The 24,357-nt window shown below is 41.1% G+C and overlaps 1 protein-coding gene across 4 annotated transcripts in view; it reads right to left on the bottom strand.

The window, feature by feature from the left end:
• Window positions 1-5,361: 5,361 nt before the first annotated feature.
• runx1t1 (RUNX1 partner transcriptional co-repressor 1) overlaps window positions 5,362-24,357 on the bottom strand; it is a 92,627-nt gene continuing 73,631 nt past the window's right edge. The window contains exons 7-14 of one of the 4 annotated variants that reach the window (XM_069516175.1): window positions 23,366-23,455; window positions 19,119-19,300; window positions 15,279-15,541; window positions 14,438-14,535; window positions 13,574-13,769; window positions 13,235-13,303; window positions 10,687-10,919; window positions 5,362-9,676 (exon numbers count right to left, since the gene is read on the bottom strand). In XM_069516175.1, the coding sequence (XP_069372276.1) occupies window positions 9,356-9,676; window positions 10,687-10,919; window positions 13,235-13,303; window positions 13,574-13,769; window positions 14,438-14,535; window positions 15,279-15,541; window positions 19,119-19,300; window positions 23,366-23,455 (1,452 nt within the window). In that variant the 3' untranslated portion in view covers window positions 5,362-9,355. The remainder of the gene's footprint in view (window positions 9,677-10,686; window positions 10,920-13,234; window positions 13,304-13,573; window positions 13,770-14,437; window positions 14,536-15,278; window positions 15,542-19,118; window positions 19,301-23,365; window positions 23,456-24,357) is intronic. The other 3 variants (XM_069516177.1, XM_069516176.1, XM_069516178.1) reach the window with 3 other exon arrangements.

Below are 24,357 nucleotides of genomic sequence, written 5' to 3'. Positions count from 1 at the left end.
TGATAAAACTATATAAAACTTCCATATCGATATGCCTTTCTCTCATAAACACTTCCATAGAGACCACATGTAGAGACATATCCACAACTTGAACAGTATCATGTGTACATGTGGGTACTATATCTCAGCATGTCATTCATCATGTGGTAAAGCTGCAGTAGGCAGTGTACAGTATGCTTGGCCTCTGCTCCTCATTCAGCTCCCATTAGCCATCAATCACCTCCCCTCCACTGGCTGCGTGCATGAGGAGAGACCTCCTGACTTCACGTCCCACCAAGATGTTCACTTTGGCACACACACGGAAAAATATACTTCCTCACCCCATGAAGTCGGCGTCAAATGTGGAGGTTCAGAGAAATGTTTACTTACTGAGAAGGTTTTTTTTTGTGATTTGATGGTCTGCCAGTTCTTGAAGTTTAATGCTGTGGCTTGTTTATCTTCCATCACACAATATAAGCAAGAGGGCAAGATTTTTCATCCTAGAGCAATTTTTTAAATGATCAACTATAGATTGTTAACTGATTCTTGTGCCAGAAAGCAACTACAAGATTTATTGTTTGCTGGAAATGGGAGATTCTCTATCATTTTCAGTGTCACTGAGGAAAGTTTCCATTGACACTGTACTGAGAAAACTGTATGTTTTCAATTTGTTATGCTTTTTGTGAGAATAGGAAAAAGCAGTGACATATTGCAGTGTTTTTATCAGCCATATGTGCTCTGAATTCCACTCATTTCAAGCCTTATTTCTCCACAGTGAAGAAACAGGTGTGTCTTTGACTGTGTATGCTTGAATACGCATTACCATTGGTGTGAAACAAATGTGGTGTTTCAACTAGTCCAGATGCACAATGCTTTACAGGATGCTGCCATGGCTAAAGGCCAATTTATACTTCTGTGTAGAATCACACTTTGTAGTCATGTACCCAGTTGGTGTTTTTAAAATGTTTACCAGGAAGGTGGTAACCTGTTGGTGGTTGCATGAATATATGCATTAAAAAGTTGTTTTTACCTGATTCATGCAGAATCCTGTCTGCCTGCCAAGGAGGGTAAAATCTTTATGGATGTTTTGACTGCCGATGTAGGTAGTATTTTTTCCTGGTGCTGCTGATGGTGAATCTGACAAACACATGCTCATTGTGTTCGTGTGGGAGAGAGAGGGAGACTAAGAGTGCTGTCCTCCTGTTCTTTTCGATGCAATTTGGATTTCTTTTTAGAAATGCAGATGTAGCGATGCAGCCCTCTCTCTCATCGAGGATGAGCTGAGAGGGGATGGCAGAATTGACAGGTTATCAAGGAGGATGGATTTTTGGTGCCTCCTGCGCTCATCACAAGCCGTAGCCTACTCCATTGCTGGATGTGCTTGTCCCTGGTCCCTAGAGATGTAACTACACATTGTCAAAATGTAGACCAACTGTGGTTGGTCCGATTTCTAGCTTGACGTGTCCATATCGCTCAATGGCTGGACTAGAACCCTCAATCAGTTCGATGGTCATACACATTACATCCTGCTGCTTCTTCATTCTTCTCTGTGCTGCAGTAATGTCAGTAAAATAAGCCCTCCTCTTGTTCAACATTTGTAAGCTCCAACTATTACGTCATCCACCTAGTTTCAGCCATTATTGTCACATAGAAACCACACTACTAATTGGTGTTTTAGCGGTGCAGAGTGACACAGACCCACCTGCACTCAGCACATAGGCCCTGCATCAATCCTATAGAAGCATAAACCAGGCATAAAAGGGGGAGACTGGAGGAGCTGGTGGGGAAGGGGTGAGGGGTACGAGAGTAAAGAAGAGGAGAAAGGATTACTTTTTTTCTATTGAATCTTCCCAGTGAGTTTTCACTTTCCCCCAGGGACATAAGGAAGCATTGTGTATCTTTCTCTCCACTCACCTGCTGGGCAGTGTATGGAGGTCATTACTTGACATTGATAGCTGCATGGACTTTTTGTCCTTGGCCTGTATACACCACAGATGAATACACTCTGCAGCACTGCTGAGGAGATACAGTACAAGGGTGTAGGACGTTCTTTCACTCAGCAAGCTACAGTGTTTGTGGCGTAATTGCAACCTTGACCTCTGTCCCTGCTTCCCACTGTGTTGGACTAATGAACTAAATAACCCTAATTCAATAACTGTCCTCAGATCGGGAGGGAATTAAATAGGTTTAGTGGGCTACAGTTACCTACACACGAGTGTTTTGTCATTTTGCTTTCACCAAGTCATAAATCATGTAGAACTCTGATATGTGAAGGGCATTTTAATCAAATGCTACTGATAGAAAGAATTTCAGCCTCATATCCTTTACCCCTCACTATCTCGCTCCTGCTATCTTTCCCTCTGTCTCTCTCAGTCTGGTTCCTTGACTCCTAGCTATCTCTTCCTCCAGCTCTTCCCATCCATCTTGCCCCCCTGTCTCTTTTGCTATTTTTCTTCTCCTCACTGCTGTTTGCAGCGTGTGACTGAGAGAGAGTGAGAGATGGATAGAGAGAGAGAGGTCTGACACATGGGCCCAGTTCCTTAATAATGTAATTCGGTATGAACGCTATTAGCAGATTACCCCTGGCCCAGGGCAGCCTAGCCATGTGCAGGAACTAGATAACCTTGTGTTCGGTAATTTAATATCAACACTTCCCCTCTTTTCTTACCACGCTTTACAACACACAAATACCCTGCTTGTCCCCTCCGGTCGTGTTTCTTGAAGAGAGGGGGAGCGAGGGAGAAAGAGAGAGAGTGAGAGAGAGAGGATTACAAGATAGTGACTTCTTGAAGATTCCTTTCCTCTGCTGAGAAGTGTGGCAAATCGTCCCTTGTCCATGGATGTGAGAAAATACATAAACAGGCTTATAGTGAAAATTCCATCAGATTTAATGCAGTGAATTTAACTCAGCACAACATCAAAGGAGCCGCCCATCTTTTAAAAGCCCTCGATGGGGTAATGTCACTTTCTCCCTCCTTCTAGTTTTATTCCTGGCGGGCTATCATAGGCCCAACATTTACCACATATCAGGCCAATACGAAAAGCGCAGAGGAAATTTCCTGTCACACAGTTGGATTTTGTAAGAGTGGGTGAGAGAAGCAGGGGCTGACTGAGTGGTAGATCTCTCTCTCCCCCCTCTCAAAGTAGCAAGTCGTTATGGAATCAAATCCCACGCTCTATCCCCCACAAGCTGAATCACAATCCTGCATTAGCTGCGATATCACTCTTCGTCCTGCTGCTGCTCTTTTTCCCACCGCCCGTGAGCCAAGTGGGTGCGAGAGGCCAGACGGCACGGCCCTATCACTCACCGGCACTCTCTCACATCGGCATTACCACGCGTTTATCTCATCTCCTGCAGCCCGGCACGGCCGGCCGCCTCTCGCTCCTCCAGGCTACTTTACTAATAACCTATTCCTTATCAGTCACCGTGCACCTCTGCCTGTGATCAAAGAGCCAATTAATGGAGTGGGGAAAGGTGAAGCATTCAAATAATGGAGACAGCTGTTTTTCTCTGTTTGAGAAAATCCATTTTGTATTGTTATCGGCTCCAAGCAGCTCCCGCCAGAACAGCGCTTAATTCAAGTCGCTGTCTGCTTCTGCCTGGCTTGATAAGAGAGAGTCAGAAAAGACAAGGGAAGAGAAAGGGGGAGATGAGGGGAGAAGAAAAGAGCCCTGGTCACAATGAACTTTATGTGTAAGAATGTGGCAGGAATATCACAGCAGTCCAACTCATCCCTGAGCTTTATCAACTCCAAAGTGGTTCAACTCAGAGATAAAGATGGGGGGATGGGGGTCATAAAAAAGGCAGAGCTTCAGCAGCCGACAAGCTGCTTTATGGCTTTACTGTCATTCATTTTGAAAGGGGAGCAGCTACTTGAGGCCCAACACAATCTCGTCGGGCAAAAACCCTGAGGTTAGTTAAGAGGTTAATTGTACTGGTGTCAGAGCAGCATATAAATAGCTCCATCAAAGACTCACATCTTAACAGCTTTGTTGTAATTTGTACCACTCCACTTAATTTTAACAGTTCCTTTAGCCCTGTTGGTTATGTGTGATGACATTTTAAAGCGTCGGGTGAAGTTGATGCACTGGATGTCTAATCAGTCTTTGAGGTGTCGAGGATGCTTCTCTATATACTGAAGCCTATCTCACATTCTAGCTTCAGTAATGATTAGGCTGATTTGTTTCCTATATTAGTCAGCAAACGGTCATATCCAGGATATACTGGACAGTAATGGTTTGGCTCTAGCTGGTTCTTTTACTGTCGTCGTCATTTACTTGTCATATCTAATCACTCATCAAATACAGCGGCAGAGCCCACTTGCAGATGGAAATTAAATTTAGAGACTTAAACATATGATTTAAAAGGGTCAATAAAATAGTTTACAGTCGGTCAAACAGGGTCATGGGATTTGAAGAAATACAGAGACATATAGTCAGATTTAATGATTATAGTGCTAAATTTTAAGCTGAGAGCCTTTTTATTCCTCACAACTAAGCAAAAAGTTGACCGAAAATGTGCCGTCAACACAGTTCCCATAGATATCATATTTAAAGGAGAGAAATAAAATGGAAACATATATTGTGCTCTGTTAAGGTATATATTTCATAGGATTAGATTGTATGATGTTTTCTCTGTGGGTTTTGGTTTAAACTGTATTTACTGTACTGTGGGCAGTGTGTTAGAAATAGGATGAGGGAAACTGACAGTGAGTGCAAGAAAATTAAGGAATCATAAGGGAAAAAAGGAGAGAAAATAAGTATTCAAGTCCACAATGTTTGTGTCATAGTATCACTGATAAACTGTAAATTAGTTTTTATCACATTGTCATTGAATGCTACTTTAAGCTTGTGTGGTATAAAGCCTTCCTAACCATGTCTTAAGCTAAAGGGAGAACAACAAGTACCTAAGTAGCATATATTACAAAGAAAAAGGGCCCAAGCATCGAGCTTTGGGGCACACCTGTTGGGAAGGGATGGGATAAGCAGTGACATACTGAAAAAGTGGCTTGATGAAGTAGGATTCAAACCAAAAAAGCATTTTGAGATAGAGAACAGATGCTGTGATTCACAGGGACATATAAAACTAAATCTTAGCAAAATCAGAGCAGCAGGGAGCAAGATAACCTTCCTACCTAAAAACCTCTTTCAAAGCTTTCACTTTCAGTTTGTGATGTGGAATTTCTGTAAATAGTTTTAAAGCAGAGCTTAGATAACCCAGATGACACCATCAGATTCATACACCTCATGACATGTAAACTGAACTAGGGCAGTAAAATGAATGGAGTGTACTTGTGGATAAATTGATTTTGATCTGGATTGTGCTGCTAATCTTGGACACTGCTGTTGCAGAGAAAGAACACAAGTCTTAGAACTTCGAGGCAGGTATTAACATATTTATTACACCGTAAAGAGAACAACAATACCAGAATTATACTGCAAAGTTTCACAGACTGACAGACCATAGTTTACAGCCCAAAAAAGGAATAAAAAAAGAAACTAAAAGAAATAAACTCAACAAGAAACCACAGTTCTGACATAGTAGACTGGAAAGCTCTCTAGAGGACACTGACTCTAAGCGATGGAAAGACCGCTCAGCGTCAGCCTACCACTAACCTGTGGTTTTCATGTCTCAATTAAGTATTGCACAACAACTTCAAATCATTTGAACTCTTTTTTTCCACAATAAATTTTCTCAAGAGAACGCAAAAATAACCCTCCCACCCTTAAAGTTCAACTCACTCCCCCAGATTAATGCTACGGCCTTTGCTGTTCACTGTTGGCCCCAACCCATTTTCCCAATGTTTCTTGTTAAGTAAGAAATTTAAATCACATTTCCTCCTATTGTGAAAAAACAGGCATGCCTAAATTCATAGCCTTAGTCTTTTTGTTTCTTTATTTTTTATATTTTTTATAGATTTTTTTATAAGGTTTTACTTTTTGTGTATCCCCCTTTTGAATTTACCCCAGCTGACAAGTTGACAAGCACTTCAGCATGTCTTTACAACAGAGAAGAGAAGGAGAAAAGGTGGAGAGGGAACAGGGGAGAAAAAGAGCAAGAGAGAAACAACATTTCTTATCTGTGACCTTAGCTTGTGTCATCGAAAGAGGAATCGACAACACTTTTCTTTAAAATCAGCACAATTTTTAAAAATCTGTTCAAACAATTCAAACTCTTGATGTATTCTAGAAACGCCACAGGCATAAAGGAACATAACAAAAGTTTTTTTTCACTTTTTTGTCATTTCTATTCATTTATGTTTCATTTATTTATGAGGTCTGCATTGTTACCAAGTAGTGATATGGTTTTGCAGCTGTATGAGCTTCAACTTTGGGTTTTTTATTTTCCTGTTCTCTTGTGCCCATTTGGTTTCGACTAGACCAGTATCAGCGCCGCGACTGATGCTCTTATCGTGCTGTAAGAGGTAGAGTGAGACTTGTTTGCCACCGAGGAATTTGTAGCAAAACACACATAGAGGAGGGAAGAAAGAAAAAAAAATATAGAGCTTTTCAAAGAATCATTGAGCAATAACTTTCATCTTCCTTTTTTTTTCTTATTTTAAAACCCAGGTTTTGCCCTGATAATGATGACCACACGTTATTTGTTGTATAATTTCAAACACACTAGTGTTAAAACAGCTTGGCTGTTCCTTCACAGCTTCTGAGGAGTCGCGAGTTGGGTGTCAGACACCTTTTTGGATAGTTTAACCCTTTGAGAATGCAGTCGTGTAGTTTAGTTCGACAAGAAGAGAGGGAGAGACGAGGAAGTACAGAGGGAGAAAACTGCACAGAACCTTTGTGGGCGTCCACTTGTTCCTTGAGGTCAGAATTTGTAACGCGCTTCTGTGTAGCACCAAGGTGTTTGGGGTGAAGAGCCTTTGTGTGCGTCAGGTTAAGTGTTCTCTTACTATGAATGAGAGGTTTGTTTGATTTACATTGAAGGTTTACAACAAAGCACGACTGATTATCTATCCAAAAAAAAGACATACTCTGATAAATAAATATAAAACAGCTGTAAATGGCGTGGGTGTGAAAGCCCACTCTCACATTCACCTCTTTTATAAATAAAGAACTTAACTGCTTAAAGCTAAAAATGGGTACTTAATCTGACATTTGTGTAATGAGAAAATGCACAAACAAATCAAAACTAATCCGAAGAATTTCCTTTAAAAATGGTCACAGAAGTCATTAGGTTTCATGTCACATTAGTTATTATTGCTCCAGTTAAAATGTAACACTGCTGTGAGACGTTGATTACATTTAATTCACACCTTCTCATTTCACAATGCAAGATGAGTGTGGTCGGTTTCCAGAAGGAATTAAAATAAATGATTTTATGACCATAAAGTTCAAACTTGTTCTGTGAATGTGAGAACAAAACCTGCAGAAATGAATAACCAAACTTTTGTGAGAACAAACCTCTGTTGAAAATTGTTTAAATCAGGATTTTGGTCCTTGGTGTCAGTCTTTGGCTGTTTTTGGTGTTTATTATTTTATTTTTTTTATCTCTTGTGTTAATACTGTGTGTTACCTGGTGCTTTGCAGTGTTAAAGCTGTCAATCGGAGTCTACACCTCTGCATTTGGAAAGTTAGTTTGTTAGATTTTTTTTTTCGTTTGTACTTTTTTTGGTCGATTTTCCATTTTTTTCTAAAAAATAACAAATATTTAACAAACGTTCAGTAATGTGCATGCACTGTCTGTAACTATAAAAAAAAACATTATGGCTGCTTTTGTTAGCATGTTAAGAATAAAAAAAGTGGGTTTGGTGATTTTACATTTTTCCAGCGGCCCCCAAACCCGCCCCACCCGCCCCTCCCAAAAAAATGTAAGAACAGATTATGCAATCACTACGTACAAAATGGCTGAAGAGTTATGGCTCTATACCAACAACACAAGTATGCTGAAAAGAAGCATGCCAAAATAACCTCTGTGACAGTGCAAATACATTTATGTATGTCCCTTGTACAAAACATTTAGGGTAGCATTCCGCGCAACATGCTAGTTCTCAGAAAAGATCTGGGTCGGACTCAAGTAGCAGCTCTGAGATATAGCTTTTGTCTTTTCTTGAGGACAAAGGGAAGTAAAACTTATAGTAACTACGAGGGATCTACCAACTACACACAGAATAGAAAAGCAGCTTGGAAAAAAGATAACACTTCTTTTTTTTTTTTTTTTATCTCTTTTTGCACCAGCTAGAGAGAGAGAATTATGAAGGATTTTGAGTTGTGACTGGTTGAAGTACTATGCAGTGTCACAATTGTCCAACACATATACAATAAATAACCATTGATGACACCACAGGACAGAAGTCTTAAACACCATGACATCTATAGAAAAAGAACATGAAGAAAGATGAGAATGTGTTTTTTCAGAGTTGAGTCAGGAAGGGAGATTGTGGGGTGAGTCGTCACACTGTGGATTTTCAGCTCCGTGTGCTGCTGTCAAGGTTATATGACAGTCTCACCGGCAGGATGATGCCTTTGCTTGCTGCTGGAGAGCTTCCATGACCCACCGAGCATGCACGTGTGAATTGTAGTCAGTACATCCTCCACATGTGCAGTGGGCAAAGTTTTGTATCCTTTTACATGCTTCAGGGAGACGGATTTGTATTTCCCAGCCCACTGACCTGGATATTATTACAAGTGAGAGGGAAATAACATTGGTTGAACAGCTGGCTCTGCTCGCAATCTGCCGCACATCTGCCCGTTTCATGGCAGTCTGTGGACCAGAGATTCAGTCCATCCCTCTCCCCTCTCCAGGCAGCAAATTTATTTATGTCTCCATCCGTCAGTTTCTTTCAGAATTTTTAAATCGAATTTCTTTCCTTTCGAAGAATGCTGATGCCATATTCTGCTAGCTAGTTATATTCCCTTGGTATGTTGCTTGGTTAATTGTCTTCTTGAGGTTGACTAGTCTCATGTCCCAGGTACAGGAAGTAATTAAGTGTTAATTCCAGGATGGAAAATTATAAAAAAAAAAACAGGGAGGTCAGATATACTGTTCTTGGGTTCACGGCTATCTCTGGTCAGTCTCATATTTACAGGAGAAAATAAGATAAGCTACAATGACAGCAACATTAACAACAACAGGCACAACAACAAACAGACAACAAGAATAGCAAGTGTAATGACAAAAGGATGTCAATATTTAAATTCATTCATTCAAAACAAAGAATATCTTTGAGTTTCCTTAAAGTCATGGCAGGTCAATATGACCTGATTATGGGCCTCCTCCTCCTTCTATGCAAGATAGATAGAAGCATTGCCATCTTTCTCTGTTAGTCATATTAGCTTAACATCTTTGCAAGGCAATGTAGACAGTCATGCTGTGTGTGCCCCTCCAGGCCTTCACGCCTCCGTCATCTGTGAGAGTCTCTTAGCGGGGTGTGCCATCCAGGACGGAGGAGGACGGGGTGCTGGGGGTGGATGAGCGAGGTGTAGCAGCAGGCGGGGTAGCAGCCGGACTTCCGGTCCCGCTGCTTGGGGTGCAGGCTGATGAGCTAATGGGAGCAGGGGTCTCTGACCCGGGAACGCCTCCTTGCTGCTGGCTAGCCTGCTGCTGCTGGGCCTGGAGGGTCTGGCCGCAGACATGGTGGTGCTTCTCCCAGTCCTTATGCTGGCAGAAGGAGCCGCAGTAGCGTGCTGTGTTGCAGCCACTGCAAGTCTCACTGGCCTTACGGCCACAATTCCAGCAGCTCTGACGGACAAATAGAGACAAAGTTAACTAACACAAAAAACAATCAACAATCAGACAGAATTGGCTGGTTGAGCACATGATCTTCTGATAATTGATAAAACTGTAATTTGTTTTATTTTATGTCTCTATTCACACTAAGAGATGATCGTGTGTTCGATGAATGACAACAGACAGCTCCATCAAACAGAAGTAGAGAACATGTCGCCAAAATTAGCAACAGCTATCAGTGTGCCAGTCTGCACTCCCTGCTTTTACAACACTTATGCTTAAAACAAACCACAGACAGATCAAAAACCCATCTCTCATTAGATTTAGGGCCTCTTATATATCTTAGAAACCGCAGGGAGAGCTCGCCAGGGCGGCTGCATATCCACAGGAAACATGAGGACAAGGTTACAAACAGCTTCTAGAAGTTCTCCTCTGGGGCGCTTCTCTCTCATAAACATCACTCCTGCAATTAATGTCAGATGTGAGCCATACTTCCCGCTCACTTAACTGATTAAACGTCAAGGTCTCCTATGGTGATTAGTAAATGAAAGCTCCTTCCCCTTTTCCTCTCAACTGATTTCCAAACAAGCTAGCTACTGAAAAAGAAAGCCGAAGGAAGAAAGCAAGGCTAATAGAGGCATGATTGACCTTGTTTTGCTTTATTTATCTACTGACTATAAAATAACCTTTATTTGCAGGAACACTTAAAGCTGCAAATAATAAGCAGCCTCTTTAATTTTTTTTAAAGATATTGCACAATGATTTATTAATTATCATCTGTGTAATTTGGGAGTCACTAGAACAGCTGGCAACAAAAGTAAAATCAACGACATCAAAGGAAGATGCAACACCATAACTGCCAAACAAGACGCTGACATTGGTGGTAATGCACCTTGACGATGGTTACCACCGCCAATAAATCGAACATAGAGAGAAGAAGAAGACAACTTGATGTGTTTCAAAGCTGAGGGCACAGCTTCTGATGCTTTGAAGTATCTGTGTGTCTGGGTCTATGTTCCTACCTCGCTGGAGTCCTCCTGCTGGTTGATTATGGAGAGCGCATCTTCGGCCGCCTGCCTCTTGGCCTCTGCCACTGTGCGCTCCATCTTGGCCCGCTCACTGCTGATCATATCGTGAGCCTTGCGCTCGGCCTCTGACACAGCCTTCTGCAGCTCTGACATGGCCTGACGTTTGACCTCATTCACCGCCTCTTCTGGAAAGAGTGTGGACACAGAGGAAGTCAAGCCTCCCGAACCTGCAACATAGTTTGCATCAGATCATCTTTTCATTGGGGCTTCATTTGAAATTAGTACACAGTCTGTCATGTTTTATTTTGGCACCAATTTTACTATTTCTGGATATAAAGATCTCTCACACAAAGATTTAGAGTGGTTTGTTTTTTATTTAAAACTCATTTACAACTACTGTTATAGTAAAATCTTGCTCCTGCCATTCTAAACATTTTTTCTAAGTTTGTACCTTTCAACACATCTAGAGGACAGAAATCATCAACATCACAACAATGCTTTTATTCATTTGTATTAATACATTGTTAATACAAAAACCGAGAGAAGACACTGTGATTTCACATAGCAGAGAAAACTGCTTTAGCTATTGTAGTTTGTAGCTTTTTTTAATTCCCACAATCAGCTTTCTACATAGAGTAGCTTCTGAATTTTTACCAAGCATCTAATCTAAATGTTTACTGGGAACATTAACCCAAGACTTCTTGAGTTGCTTTAAATTATTCAGGAATTAATTTTTCTCAATTGACATCCTCTCTTTTGCATCCCTGCTTCTAATTAGGGAATTCTTATGACTGTGACTGGGGCATGTTTAATCACTTAGATCCTCTAATGGGTCAATATGTGATGCTTAAATTGAAAAAAAGTTGAAATTATTTTATTTTAAGATAAAAGAATATATGTTTTTTTTTCTCTTTTAATTTCCCCGAGACAATGGCACAAGCCAATTAATCCCAGGTAATCACTCTGAAAATGTGCTCATAAGTGGCAGCAACGTGTTATTTTATACTTGTTTTGTGGAGTGACTAACCTTGCTGTGCGGGTGTTAAGCGGTGGAATTTCAACCACACATGTCAAAGCAAAAGGAAGGCTTTCTGTTTGCTCCCATCAAGCCTGTAACTTGACTAATTGTGTATGCAAATCAGGCAATTTATATTTAAATTATGCATTTCCATTGTGATCCCAGAGGCCCATGCGGTGAGGGGAAGTGGGAAACCGGTAGGACACCATGCAAGGTGCTTGAATATTTATCACCAACTGTAAACATTTTGCTCATTTAAAACAGATGTATTCACCACCACACTCTATTGTGTTAAAAATCCTATTTTGCAATCCTCCCTGGGTCACATTTAAACCAGTCACTCCTCAGCCAGAATACGTACAACTGAAGTGAAAGGGATAGAATAAATACTGAGAGGGAAACAGGGAGGATTAAAACTTGCTGTTGACATTATTGAAATTTAAAGAATAAAAAAATATACAGCTTTATTTCTGATAAATATGATAAACTTTACTTAATTTCCTTTGTGAAAATGTAATTCAAATGTATGAACCGACCAGACAAGCAATGTGGGCTTTTCTAAAAACAGATATTTTCTATTCATCGTCACTGAGGTAAACCAGGGTGGTTTTGTCTTTAACCTATTGTGCTGCTTGAAGTCATGGAAATTGCCCTGGTGCCGTGAGATATATGCCGTGTGCATGGAATTGTGATTACACACCAAATGCCTTAGATGGAAGATCGATCAAAGCTGGTGTGGGGAGCAGAGCACTGGAGAGCAGGCAGGAGTCCCGGTGGTGATACTCAATTCAATTTAAATGCATATTACTTGTTCTGAGTATCTCACACATCATGCTTGGTCAAGCAAGGGGACAAAATCTTTTCTCCAAGGGGTTTAAAAAGCAGATATGCTGTATCACTGACGGTGAATATAAAATGGATTCCTCAAGCATCAAACCCTCAGCGGAGAAAAATTCTTTCAGTTTTTTAAGACAGCGATAATGGTGATTGCAGCTGTGCCCACAAGTTTAAAAAATGCTGTTTGTGTACACTAAAAATGTAATAGCAACTAATGAAAGCTGTTAAAGAAACAAATTAGTTTCGATACTTGATCTTAACAGGCTCTACAAATTTGCCTTGACAATTTTACATCACTTTCTTAAATAGGATAGCTGCAGTGTTTATCGCTGAGGGGATTACAAAAACACCAAAAGGAAAATGACACCAAATCTTTCTACTGTACTTTTTACAGCAGAACCACTGGTCCAGCTGTAATAGCCACTTAAGTCCTTTTTTTTGACTGGTGCAATAAAATAATTTTATTACCTGACATCATATTTTGAGAGCATTGAGTGTGATGGGGAAACTTTAAAACATTTATTTAACTTCCTACAGTATCAAATATAAAAAGTAAACCTGGTACATTACTTAAGTTTGTCAAGGAGAGGAGGTTGCAGACTACACTCGAAGGAAATGGCAGAATGGGATTTAAAAACCACAGAGAGAGGGATAGATGATGTTGGATGGTATAAAAGTGCAACTCACCAGCTTTCTTCCAAATCTCTTCCGGGACGTAGCCAGACACAGGCCGGTGCAGCAGCTCCCTGTGAATTTCTGGGAAGAGAAAAAAACACACCAACAACTTAGCAAAGGTTATCAGAGACCAACCATTATTTTGCAAGACATAATTAAAAAAGATTGTTGAACAAATCAGCAAGTAATAGAAGCTAGCAGCTACTCTCTGTCTCATACACACTGTCATCTGTGTAGACAAACAGTAAAGGACCCACATGTGAACCCTGGGGCACTCCACATTCAGAATGTACAAAATTTAGAAATTCTATACATCCTTTTCATGTAGTAAAAAAAAAAAAACTCTCTTACCTGGTGTTGCATTTTCCTGTGCTGCGGGGCTCTGCTGCCTTGACTGCCCACTAGTGGCGCCCTTCTTCAGCTCTTCAGCATCGCTGTATCTTCGGATCCAGTAGTTGAGCTCTTCTCGGTCGGCCTCCTGGCACCGGCGCAGTACCGTTAGTGAGCGCCGTGTTTTCTCCACCATGTCCATGATACAGTTCAGCAGCTGGGGGCGACAGGGAGCACATGTGGCGCTGAGTTTACACATAGATGTGGATCGATTGATTGAAACTTAGTGAGGATTTGGTGGGGTTCTAAATAAAAGATGAAATCTTATCATGTTGTTTTAGTTAGTGTGCAATTATTCTGTTCATCTGAATGGTGGAGTGTGGTCGTGATCAGGTTTTTTAGATCACACCTTACTTCATCACTTCAGTCAATATACCTGTGTTCATGTGCCATGATTGACTGATTAAGTTTTGATGTGATATTTCATGTAGTTTGAACATTTAGAAAGTTCCAGCATCTTTAAGAGGGCTGGGTTAACGACACTGATGGTAAACACGCTAACAACATTACAGACACACAAGCATATTTACACGCAAGCATGCACATATATGTCTCCATTCTATAAAAAATGACTTAAAGACTATTAGTCTTGATTTACATGTATATGTTTTATTTTGATTGATTTAATTGAACTTTAAAATATTTATATTATTTTGCATATGAAAGTTAACAACAAAGATTTTCACAAATTGCAAAACGTCAATGCACAATGTCACACAGTGTATAACAGTTTCATTCATTTGAAATATCTGAAATGAGGACTTAGACAATCTCTGCTACTTACAGAGACAGCACTATAGGGTATAGTAATAAAAATGTTATTACTTTTCTTACATGGTCAAGGTGCTTCCACTCCTCAGCCCACTCTCTGTCTGTCAGCCTGTGGTCAATCACTTCCTCCTGCCTGGTCCCTGCATGCATTCCTGTAAGAAAGAGAAGGATGGATAGACAGACAAACAGAAAGAAAGATAAACAAAGAGTAAGTCAGTACGACACAGAGGATCAATGTAACATTACGCCACCACTTGCTCGCCCTCCCTATTTCGTCTATTCTTCATTTGGTCCCTGGTTGGCACTTTCTCTCCATCCATTTCTTTGTCTTCCTCCCCGAGGGCAGGGCTGAAATGACCGAGCTTCTAGTCCAATAAACATCTATCACAGGGCAAGACATGGTAAATGTCTCCTATTTTTAGAGGAGAGCCAAAGTCATTATTATAGCTTCATCAAGAGCCGGTCTACACAGAGAGAAATGTTTCTAATATGACAACACTGTTCCCGAATGTGCTTCTGCTGTGCAGTCTACACTATTGGGGTTTCAGTCTGTCCACATACCAACCAACATATACCATGAACCAATAAGCATCCACCAGGCTGAAGTAGATAGTTGTAAAACACTGATTTTGTTATTAAAAGAAGTGAGAAGCCTGAGAAATGATGTCAAATGATGTATCTCTTGTCACTGATTACATTCGTACACAAAATCCTCTTGGTAATAACACTAAATAGGAGCTTTGACACTGTTGTGCATTGTGGGATTAGTTATTTCTCTCTCACACACACACACACACACACACACACACACACACACACACACACACACACACACACACACACACACACACACACACACACACACACACTTATGCACCCTCCCCCATGTCCTCACCGATGGATCTGGCTCTCTCCCGGATCTCCCGGTGATTGGAGGCCGAGTGTCTGTAGGTGTCTCGGTAGTGGTGGGCAATGGCCATGTCGTCCAGCCTGTAGTGCTGTTGGGGGAGCGGGCCTGGGTGGGGCAGGCCGTTGGGCTGGTAGGAGAGTCCGTTGGAAGGGCTGAAACGCTGGGCGGGGCTGATGGTGCAGGGCCGTTTGCTGGGGTGAACGTCTGGGTGCAGGGCGCCATCTCGCTCGAAGCCATTTTCTTTGGTTCTGGGTGGAGAAAGAGGAAGATGAGTTTAGAATTTGAATTTCATCGTCATTTTCTACCAGTGAGGTATGATAGTTAAGATCTTCACATTTTTGCGAGAATCCTGAGACAACTGACACTCACATGTAGAATCATTTGACTTTACTACAACAATTTTAACTTGTTACAAGTAAAATATAAGATATAAATGTCAGAACACATATGGCTGAATTGTTTGCTGTTGTTTGCGATGACTTCCGACTAAACAGCTACAAATTTCTTGCGCGTCAATAGATCAGGGGGAAAGAAAGAGGGAATAAAAGAAGGGGAGTGGACAGGACACAGTCATCACACAGTGTGTTGTTGATATCCCACCTATTTTGTTAAAAATAACTGATTTAAAATTTGTTTGTGAGCTATTACAGAAAAGAACCAAACATGTCATCACAACAACTGTGCCGGTCCTTTGTGATACAGTAAAGATTTGAATTAAATCTCAGACAAAGGAACTTCCATATAAAAGATTTTTGCAATCGTTGTGAAATCCTTTCATTGAAAACATGGCCATTCATATATACACACACATACACAACTAAAGCTTGAATGTGTGTGTGTATGCTCACAAAAATCACAGGTACACACATACATACTCACACAAGTAGCTTCCAGGGGATCAGGTGGATTTTTGTCAGCCTGCTTCCAAAGATTAATGTGGCCAGGTGTGTTTGTGTGTGTGTGCATGCTTGCACATGTGTGTCTGTGTGTGTGTGTGTGTGTGTTCTTAGCTATGTAGGTTCACAGTTAAATCTTGCCAACCTCCCCCTACTATCTGCAGCTTCCTCTCTCTCTCTCTCTCTCTCTCTCTCTCTCTCTCTTCCTCTCTCCTCTTCCTCTCCCTCTCCGATGAACAGATTGAACTTCTTAATGAGCTGTTTTTATGGGCTCCTAATGCTCATCCACAGCTCTCCATATGCTCTTTCCCTCCATCCGTCCGTCTCTCCCTGCCTCCCTTGACTCATCCATCCATTCCACCCCCCCAACCACACTCTTATCTCCCTGGCTTTCCTGCTGCAACAATGTTTATATCTGCAGACACTGGAGTACATGCATGCACAAACCTTCACCGTCATCTACACAATGGCGTCATGTGTGCGCACATAATTTATCTACTGTAGATAAATACGTGTTTTTTATTCAGGTGGCAGTGGCTCAGGAGGTAGAGCAGGTCACTCTGTCATCAGAAGGTCAGTGTCCTTGGCCATATCAATCAACTTTGCTACGGATACGCCTGTTGTCCACACTACTCCAAGCTGCTAAAAAGGGGAAGTTTGGAAACACCACTGGCCCCATTTAGATTAAAAACTCTCGCTCGCTGATTCCTAAAGCCCCTTATCACATGACCCCCTTCTGGTAGAAAACAACCGGCATTAGCAGTCGGTTGCTAGCAGTGTAGAACGCAACGTGGACAATCAATCACAAGCGTTGTTGACCCTGTCGTCCTTGCTAACAGCTGTTGTGTTGTTAAATTCTGCATTTTACAATTATACAACTGCTAACAAGCTGGGATTCATGCATGTGTACGTTAGGTCATGTGATATGCGTTTTCTGTTGGATTGAACAGGGATTAAAACTGATACAGAGCCAAAACGCTTGTGTGGACCGAGATTGTTTTAACACCATTTTCTTGAGAAAACTTCCCAGTGTGGAGCCCCAAATGGTCTCAGTGTGTGAATATGGTGAAATAGAGTAGTACTATATATATAAGCACTGTATGAATGTGTGTTTGTCTCACAGTGTGAGGCTCCTATATGTGTTGACTGACTGGGATTTGAAGTTGATTTCAACGAATAAGATTAAAAATTGTTTCAGAAACAACATCTGTGATGCTGTAAAAATACGCTGCATTACTCTGAATTTACCATGCAAGACTTTACAGTACACAGCCCTGATAATGGCTGCACTCACAACTTATATTTAAATATCTTTATTAGAATTTACAGAACACACTATATGGGTATTTTTCTTTCACATAAGCATATTGTACTGTGATATTCCTTCTCTAGTTTCTGCAGAGCACAGTAATAATGAGGATGCATTGACAGTGCATTTTTGTCTTTAATTAAGGATTCCCATTCAAATTCCAATATTCTGAAACGGGGCTCCAATAAGTGGGAATGCGGAGCAGAGGTAAGCAGAAAGCAGAGGTGCTTAGCCAGCCGTATTGGTGCTGGAGCCTCATCTGTATGTGTTATCAGCCCATCTCCCTAGGTACAAACACACACACACACACACACACACACACACACACACACACACACACAGACACACACACAGACACACACACACACGCACACAAACTGTACAGAGGTGTGCATGAACCTTCCTTACACTTTCACACTGGATAGTCAATTCCTGTACACACACACTCACACAAACACCACCACATCTTCTCGCTGAATACAGATGCCTACTTACTTTCTCCCTCTCCCCCCATATATTCTCTCCCTCTCTCACACATTTACACACACATCTCCCTGAAGCTCGCTCCCCTATGCACCAGACGGCCTGCAAATATGCAGGTTTTACAGAAATCTCTGCCCATCTGACTGTTGGGGGAAAAAGAGAGGTGAGAATTATTAATTTTGCGTTCAGTTTTTTTGTCCCTCAGCAAATATAAAAATTACATTTTCCTCTCCACTGCCTGTATTAAAAATTTTAGACCCGCAGGAATTACTCTTTATTTCAGAAGAGCGTGGACACATTTTACTTTGCAGCAGAGGCACAAACTCACAACAAATGCTAACACACTTCTTTCCAAGAAGTTACCGCTTAATAAAAAGTATGTGTATGAGTTGTGCATATCTAATAGCAAAGGTTTGTTAGTCTCAGTTATTATTCTGATCAGTAAAAATATGGATACAGATTCTTCAGTTATTTTTCTGTCGTGTTGCACATTTCTACCACATAACATTCACTGTGGCCTGGGAATAAGCCGCACAGTCTTAACCATGCACAAATGTTTCACGTCTGTCTGGAAAGCTTTTCTACTTGTTTTCATTTTCTGCTGCTTCGGGGGAGACTGTTGGAGAGAGGACAATAAGTTTGTACACTGCTGTGTGTTCCTGGAAGGCAACATCTCACCACTCATCCATTAGAGCCGGGAACATTGAGTCATAACCCAAGTCCATGACAACAAATGATTGTAATGATCTGGCGGGGGGGCTTGACTTCAAGCATGGAAATTAAATGATCGTTTATAGATCGGAATCATACACAACCCAGGAAGTGCTCATACACCCACACTTTACATTATGACACGCCTGTCTCCCATCTTTTTTTTTTGCCCTCAGGGTGTTCTGCATTTGTGTGTCCAGGTCTTTCCTATCTCTTCTTCTCCTCTCCCTTCTGCTCCATTAAACTCAGGAGCTGGCAGCCAAGATGTCCAACGGAGCACGTCATGATGCCTGGTGGCTCTCTGACAGACTCTTCCCTCATATACATGAACACATTAGACTATGGCCTTGTTCTAACCAAAAATTAAGATTCACTTGGCATCAAAATCCAATTTCCAAAGTGGCTCCGACTTCCTGATTCACCCACCTGTCTGGCGTCCTCCTCTTGCCGTTCTCGTTGACGTCCATCAGGAGTTCAGAGGAGTCCACAGGGGAGGTGGTGCTGGTGTCCAGCAGCAGCTGCTCGTGCTGGGCCAGGTACTGAGCTGGGTTCTGCTTGGCCAGACGGGCACAGTGCAGCAGCTCCCTCTGAAGAAGCGGCAGGTTGGCCTGCAAAGAGAAACACCACTGGATTATTAGCAGAAAGTGTTTGCTGTTTAGGAAAAGATTTTTGGGTTTTGTAAAAAAATGTAAAAAAGTAAAGAAAAATCTTTTGTGAGGTTTGTTTTCTGTTCTTTTCTTTTTCTGCTAATTTGGGAAACAATGACAATAATCTGTCAGATTCTGAGCTTGTACAAAAATATTTTGTGGCCAGATCTTGTAGTGAAAACAGAGACATGACACCTTGAATGAAAATCCATTGTGTCTATGCTGATGCAGAAAATGTAGGCTTTGAAAAGAAGAAAAATACACTAAACTAAATAGAATAGGTTACTGATGAAAGATAAATTCAATCAAATGCAACTCAAATAGTGAAGCTCTACAAAACATATCTGATAACACATACAAACTTTCAGTATAAGAGCACAATGTCCAAAACTTTACTATCAGTACAAGAACCCAAGGTCCGAAATATGCTGTTAAAATAATATATATATATATATATATAAAATCTTTTTCCACAGTGATTTTGTTCAGAATACATCATTTTGAGGTAACAACAGACCCATTTCCTCCGTGTTATCCTCCCCATGTTTGCTCATTACCACTGAACCAGGACTACTTCCTGTGATCTCAGGTGCATTAACACTTTCTCTATACGGAGTGTCTTTTTTTCTTTTCACAGGAGCAGCAGCGATTTTCAATCTCTTTGACATAACAAGGGGGTCCGCTTTCTTGTGTGGAGTTACAGGTCATGCAGGTATGTGAGCGATGACTTCAAACACGTCTGATGGGGTTTTGAAGCAACGAGATGAAAGTGTTGCGTCAGGCATGCTCAGAATGCGAGTGGGGGGCTATTTTGGCGAAGGTACATCACAGGAGCCCTTCAAGGGGCTATCTCTGTAAGTTTCTGGTCTGTTAATCTTTGTTTTGTCCTCAATAATATAATCTCTGTCTAAGTCTCTTTCTTATTTTCTACTTTCCTCCTTTCTCCAGTTTTGTAATCCTCTCCATGCTTTAGGATTTTATTCACTCCTTCATCCCTTTCTTTCCTCTTGTCTTGCATTAGCTGGTGAATTTTGACTATTCAATCTAATCTTTGCCAACTACATAAAAATAAAACTCACAAAACACAACCATGATTTCTTAAGTGGTTTTTATGTTTCATAATCACAAAAAAAATCTCTCTCCAGTAATTGGCTTTAAAGGAAATGCCAAACACACCGGCCTTCACTTTACCTGCCTGAGTTAATGGTCCGTTAATAGTTTATGATCGTAATTACCCTCGGAGAAAAAAAGAGCATAAAATAGATTGCTTTGACCCTGGTGAACTCATCTTTCATTAATTAGAGGTCATCCTAATTGCCAGAGATGCGGGATGCATTAAGTCAAGTAATGCAGACCGCTGACGAGACCAGATCATTTTTCACATGATAAAGTGCAGAGATCTGCTTCTGTATAGTCACGGTTACCAACATCTACTTGCATTAAGGGAAAATTTCAAGTGGTGTTCGCTCAGCGGCTGAAATCTGCTCAGGATGATTTATTGAGAAAATGTTGGCACTGTCACTTTGTCAAATGGAGCCAAAAAGAAAATCAGAATATGCCGCGCACAGGATATACTGCACTTAATCATTTCTCTCACTGTGTAATTTGGTGGAGAATCGCTCCTTTGCACGTCTGGATTGTCCTGTTTCAATTATTTCCTATCACCACTCTCTCTTCTGCTAAATGTGTTTATTCCTCTTCGTCGCAGCACGTCTCTAGCTCCTGCACGACATAAGAAAAACAAACCACTCGACAGCCAAGATGAGAACAAACTTAAAAAAAAAAGAAGAAAAAAGCAAAACTTGGAGACTGAGACAACGCCGATGCTTCTGAAGCCAGTTGTCTCGTGTGGCGGGCGTCCCGCCAACACATCACGTCACTGGAGCTGTGTGGTTTATGATTGCCTCCTTCCAGTAAAGAGTCCCAACCAATTTGTGGTTTAGTATTAAGAGAAGGGGGAAAGGAGTTGAGTGGGATGGGTGGGTGGGTGGTTGAGGATGGTGGTGGGGGACTGGAAGGGTCGGCTCAGTCTAACATTAGCGTAATGAAAAAGTCTGAGCCCTGACACGCATTGTTGCAGCTGTGCTTTGACGCACCTATAAAAGCTCCCCCACACCTCCAACCGCTCTCTGCTACCATATGGTAGCTGGCATTAAAGGCCCCGCAGTGGGAAGACACTAAAATTAGACTGGGGAGAGAGAGGCAGAGAAGGAGCGAAGGAGGAGAAAAAAAAGAGAAAGAGTTGCATCTTTGATTCCGCAGCCATCCCAGTGATTCGCTAACCATCTGGTGAGGAGATGAGGAGGGAAGGAGGGACTGGAGGATAGATGGATAGAAAACAGTGGATAAACAGAAACAGGAAAGGGATACAGACACAGAGAAATTAGGAGGTAAGTTACGAGAAAAGATAAAGAGATGAAAGAAAAAGTTAAGTAAAGGGAATGATGTAAGGAAGGAGAGAGTGAGGACAGGCACTCCCTCTTTGTGTAGTTAACAGCCAGTAATGGAGGTTCTAGTGGGACCAATTTCTGCCGCCAGCATCCAAGCAGGACCTCAGTGGATAATATAAGCTTGTGAATGTCAGCTCACACGTGTACGCATCTGCATATCCACTCGTGCACGCACACCGGCGACAGCGGAATGTCAGACATTAGATATTGCGCACTGTCTTGTCTTCTTAAATTCCATTTTCCTCACGAATGTCACAAACGGAGACGGCAGCATACGGAGGGACAGATAAAGGATGGAGAGAAGATAAAGAGGAATAAAGAAAGAGAAATGAAGAAGAGGACTGAAAGGAAACTGAAAAAAATGAGTAAGCCCCTTAAATCATGTTGACTTTCAGAGTGTGCTCCCACTTGACACAGAATGGTCACTATTTCACCTGATATAGAAAAACCGGCATCCCACTTCATTTATTTCTCTGACTGGAATAAATAGATGTGAGCTGCACTGTTGAGTGAATGAAACAAGGTGACCGGCAACAAATGGGCTGAGGCAAGGTCACGACTGGATGCTTAAGAGAGTGCTCGGTCCTCTGTAATGTACCTTGTTAATGGCTGGAAATGGGAAATACTCTTTGAAAATGTGGCTTAGTGGGATGAAGAATCGATGACAAAGCCGGAGAGAAAGAAAAGGAGTCTGGAAAGCGAACACAAGAAAGGGGACGCTGTCCATGTGCCAAACCCACATTGCTCTGTTCCAGCACGTTAAGCAAGTTCCTTAAAAAAAATAAAAAAACAACTTCTTTCCAGTTCAAACAGTGAACAGATAAATTATAGTCTGACGAAAAAGTTGCCAACTCTAGGTTTAAAAAGACGGAACTAAAAAATGAAACTAAATGTAATTAATTTAGAGGAGAGAGAATCAGACAGATTGATTAAAAACTACTTTCAGACGTGCAATGACATCTGGAGATATTCCTGAAAATATGGGGCTGTATTTGAGAATTCAAATGTCAGAGTCAGTTGCTCTGGACAGTTTCCGTAACTTTTCTTGCAGGCGTCCCGAGTAAAATGTCTGGAAAATGTCTGAGTGAGTCCATGTGAGAATACAGCAGGAAAAGATGTCCAGAGAATTTACAGCGAGCAGGTGAACACTGACACGACACTGGAAGAATACAAATATCTCACGATGAAAAAGATGGAACCATTTATGAAGAAGATGCAGATGAAGATGTCAACATGAGTTCTGGGAAATACGGACCGATGCCTGTGTTGATGGGTAAACAAAAACACTGCGATTTCCTCCCTCTTGACTGAATATTCCTGTTGTTGTGAATGCATCTGAGCATATTTTTCTGGACTTTTTTTTAGGTTTCATGTCTGAACAGCTTACAATCAAAGAAATAAAAATGTGGATGAAGAAAAAATTGCAGAGAAAAAGATAAACAGGAAAACCCAGGTTACGGATAATTATATGAGAGAGATAAAGAGAGACTCTTTGGAATATAAATATCACGTGCTGGCTAAATGTTTTCCAGATTTGGTTGATGACTAACTCTCTGTACTAAGTTTGAATACGTACCTTCAGAAAGGGGATGACAAAGGGTCGCAGTGGGAAGTTGGTGGCTTCTTGGAGCTTGGAGTGAAATTCTTCGATGGTTAGTGTGGAATTCTAGAGGAGAGAGAGAGAGAGAGAAAACACATGAGTCCATATGGAAGGCATTAGGTGATAATATTACTTATTGGAAGCTAAGCTATATCCTGGCCTGGAGTGAACGTTTCGGGGTTTTTTGTAATAGGAAGCACATGTGCAGGCCACAGTGAAGAGAGCCGCAGAAAGCAAAGACACACATCTCCTCCACTTAACAAAACAAATACAAACGCAGGAGTCACATCTTCGAAAAACACATGTTTTTTTTAACCAAGTATCTTTTCAAACATGTATTTCATTATAATTGTTAGTAGACTTCATCATAGGTTTTTGATGTATCTAAAAATTTAATTGCAGTTGTGGGCTTTTCAGTCTATTTTCACATTAGCACATGTTGCTTATTTGACTTAAGATGATTTCTTTATTTTCTGTTTAATGTTGTGTAGATTACACACACACAAGTTTTCTGTTGTCACCTCAGACTAACTGTCTCGACCAACGTGACCAAAATACCTGCATGAAGTGGAGCAGGCAGATGTGCAGTAGACAGGGAGGTGGGTTGTATATTCAGTGTGTATAGTTACAAACAGGAGAAACGTCTATGTCTGTTTTTAAAAGTGGGATCTAGATTTCAGTTTGTCAACCCCCCACATGGAAAGTCTAGTCTCTTCTTCTTTGATTGTGTGTAACGCACAATCATGCCTGACAAGATAGCAGATACTATTTTTAATTTTCAACATGAAGTATTCCAAAGATGCAGAGACGGTGGGAGAAAGAGGGAGAAAGAGGAAGAAAGAGGTGAGCGTGCACATGGGAGAAGAATCTGCTTTATAACAAGCAAAAACACAAACAAAGGGGAAAAAATCAAGCGAGACGGGGAACATAAAAAAAAAAAAAGCTGCAGATATTATTTTTTTTCCTCC

This window comes from Paralichthys olivaceus, chromosome 20 (genome assembly GCF_024713975.1).
Source record: "Paralichthys olivaceus isolate ysfri-2021 chromosome 20, ASM2471397v2, whole genome shotgun sequence".
Lineage (NCBI taxonomy): Eukaryota > Metazoa > Chordata > Actinopteri > Pleuronectiformes > Paralichthyidae > Paralichthys > Paralichthys olivaceus.
The sequence above is the reverse complement of the archived record's forward strand: the minus strand, read 5'-3'. Positions and strand labels throughout refer to the sequence as shown.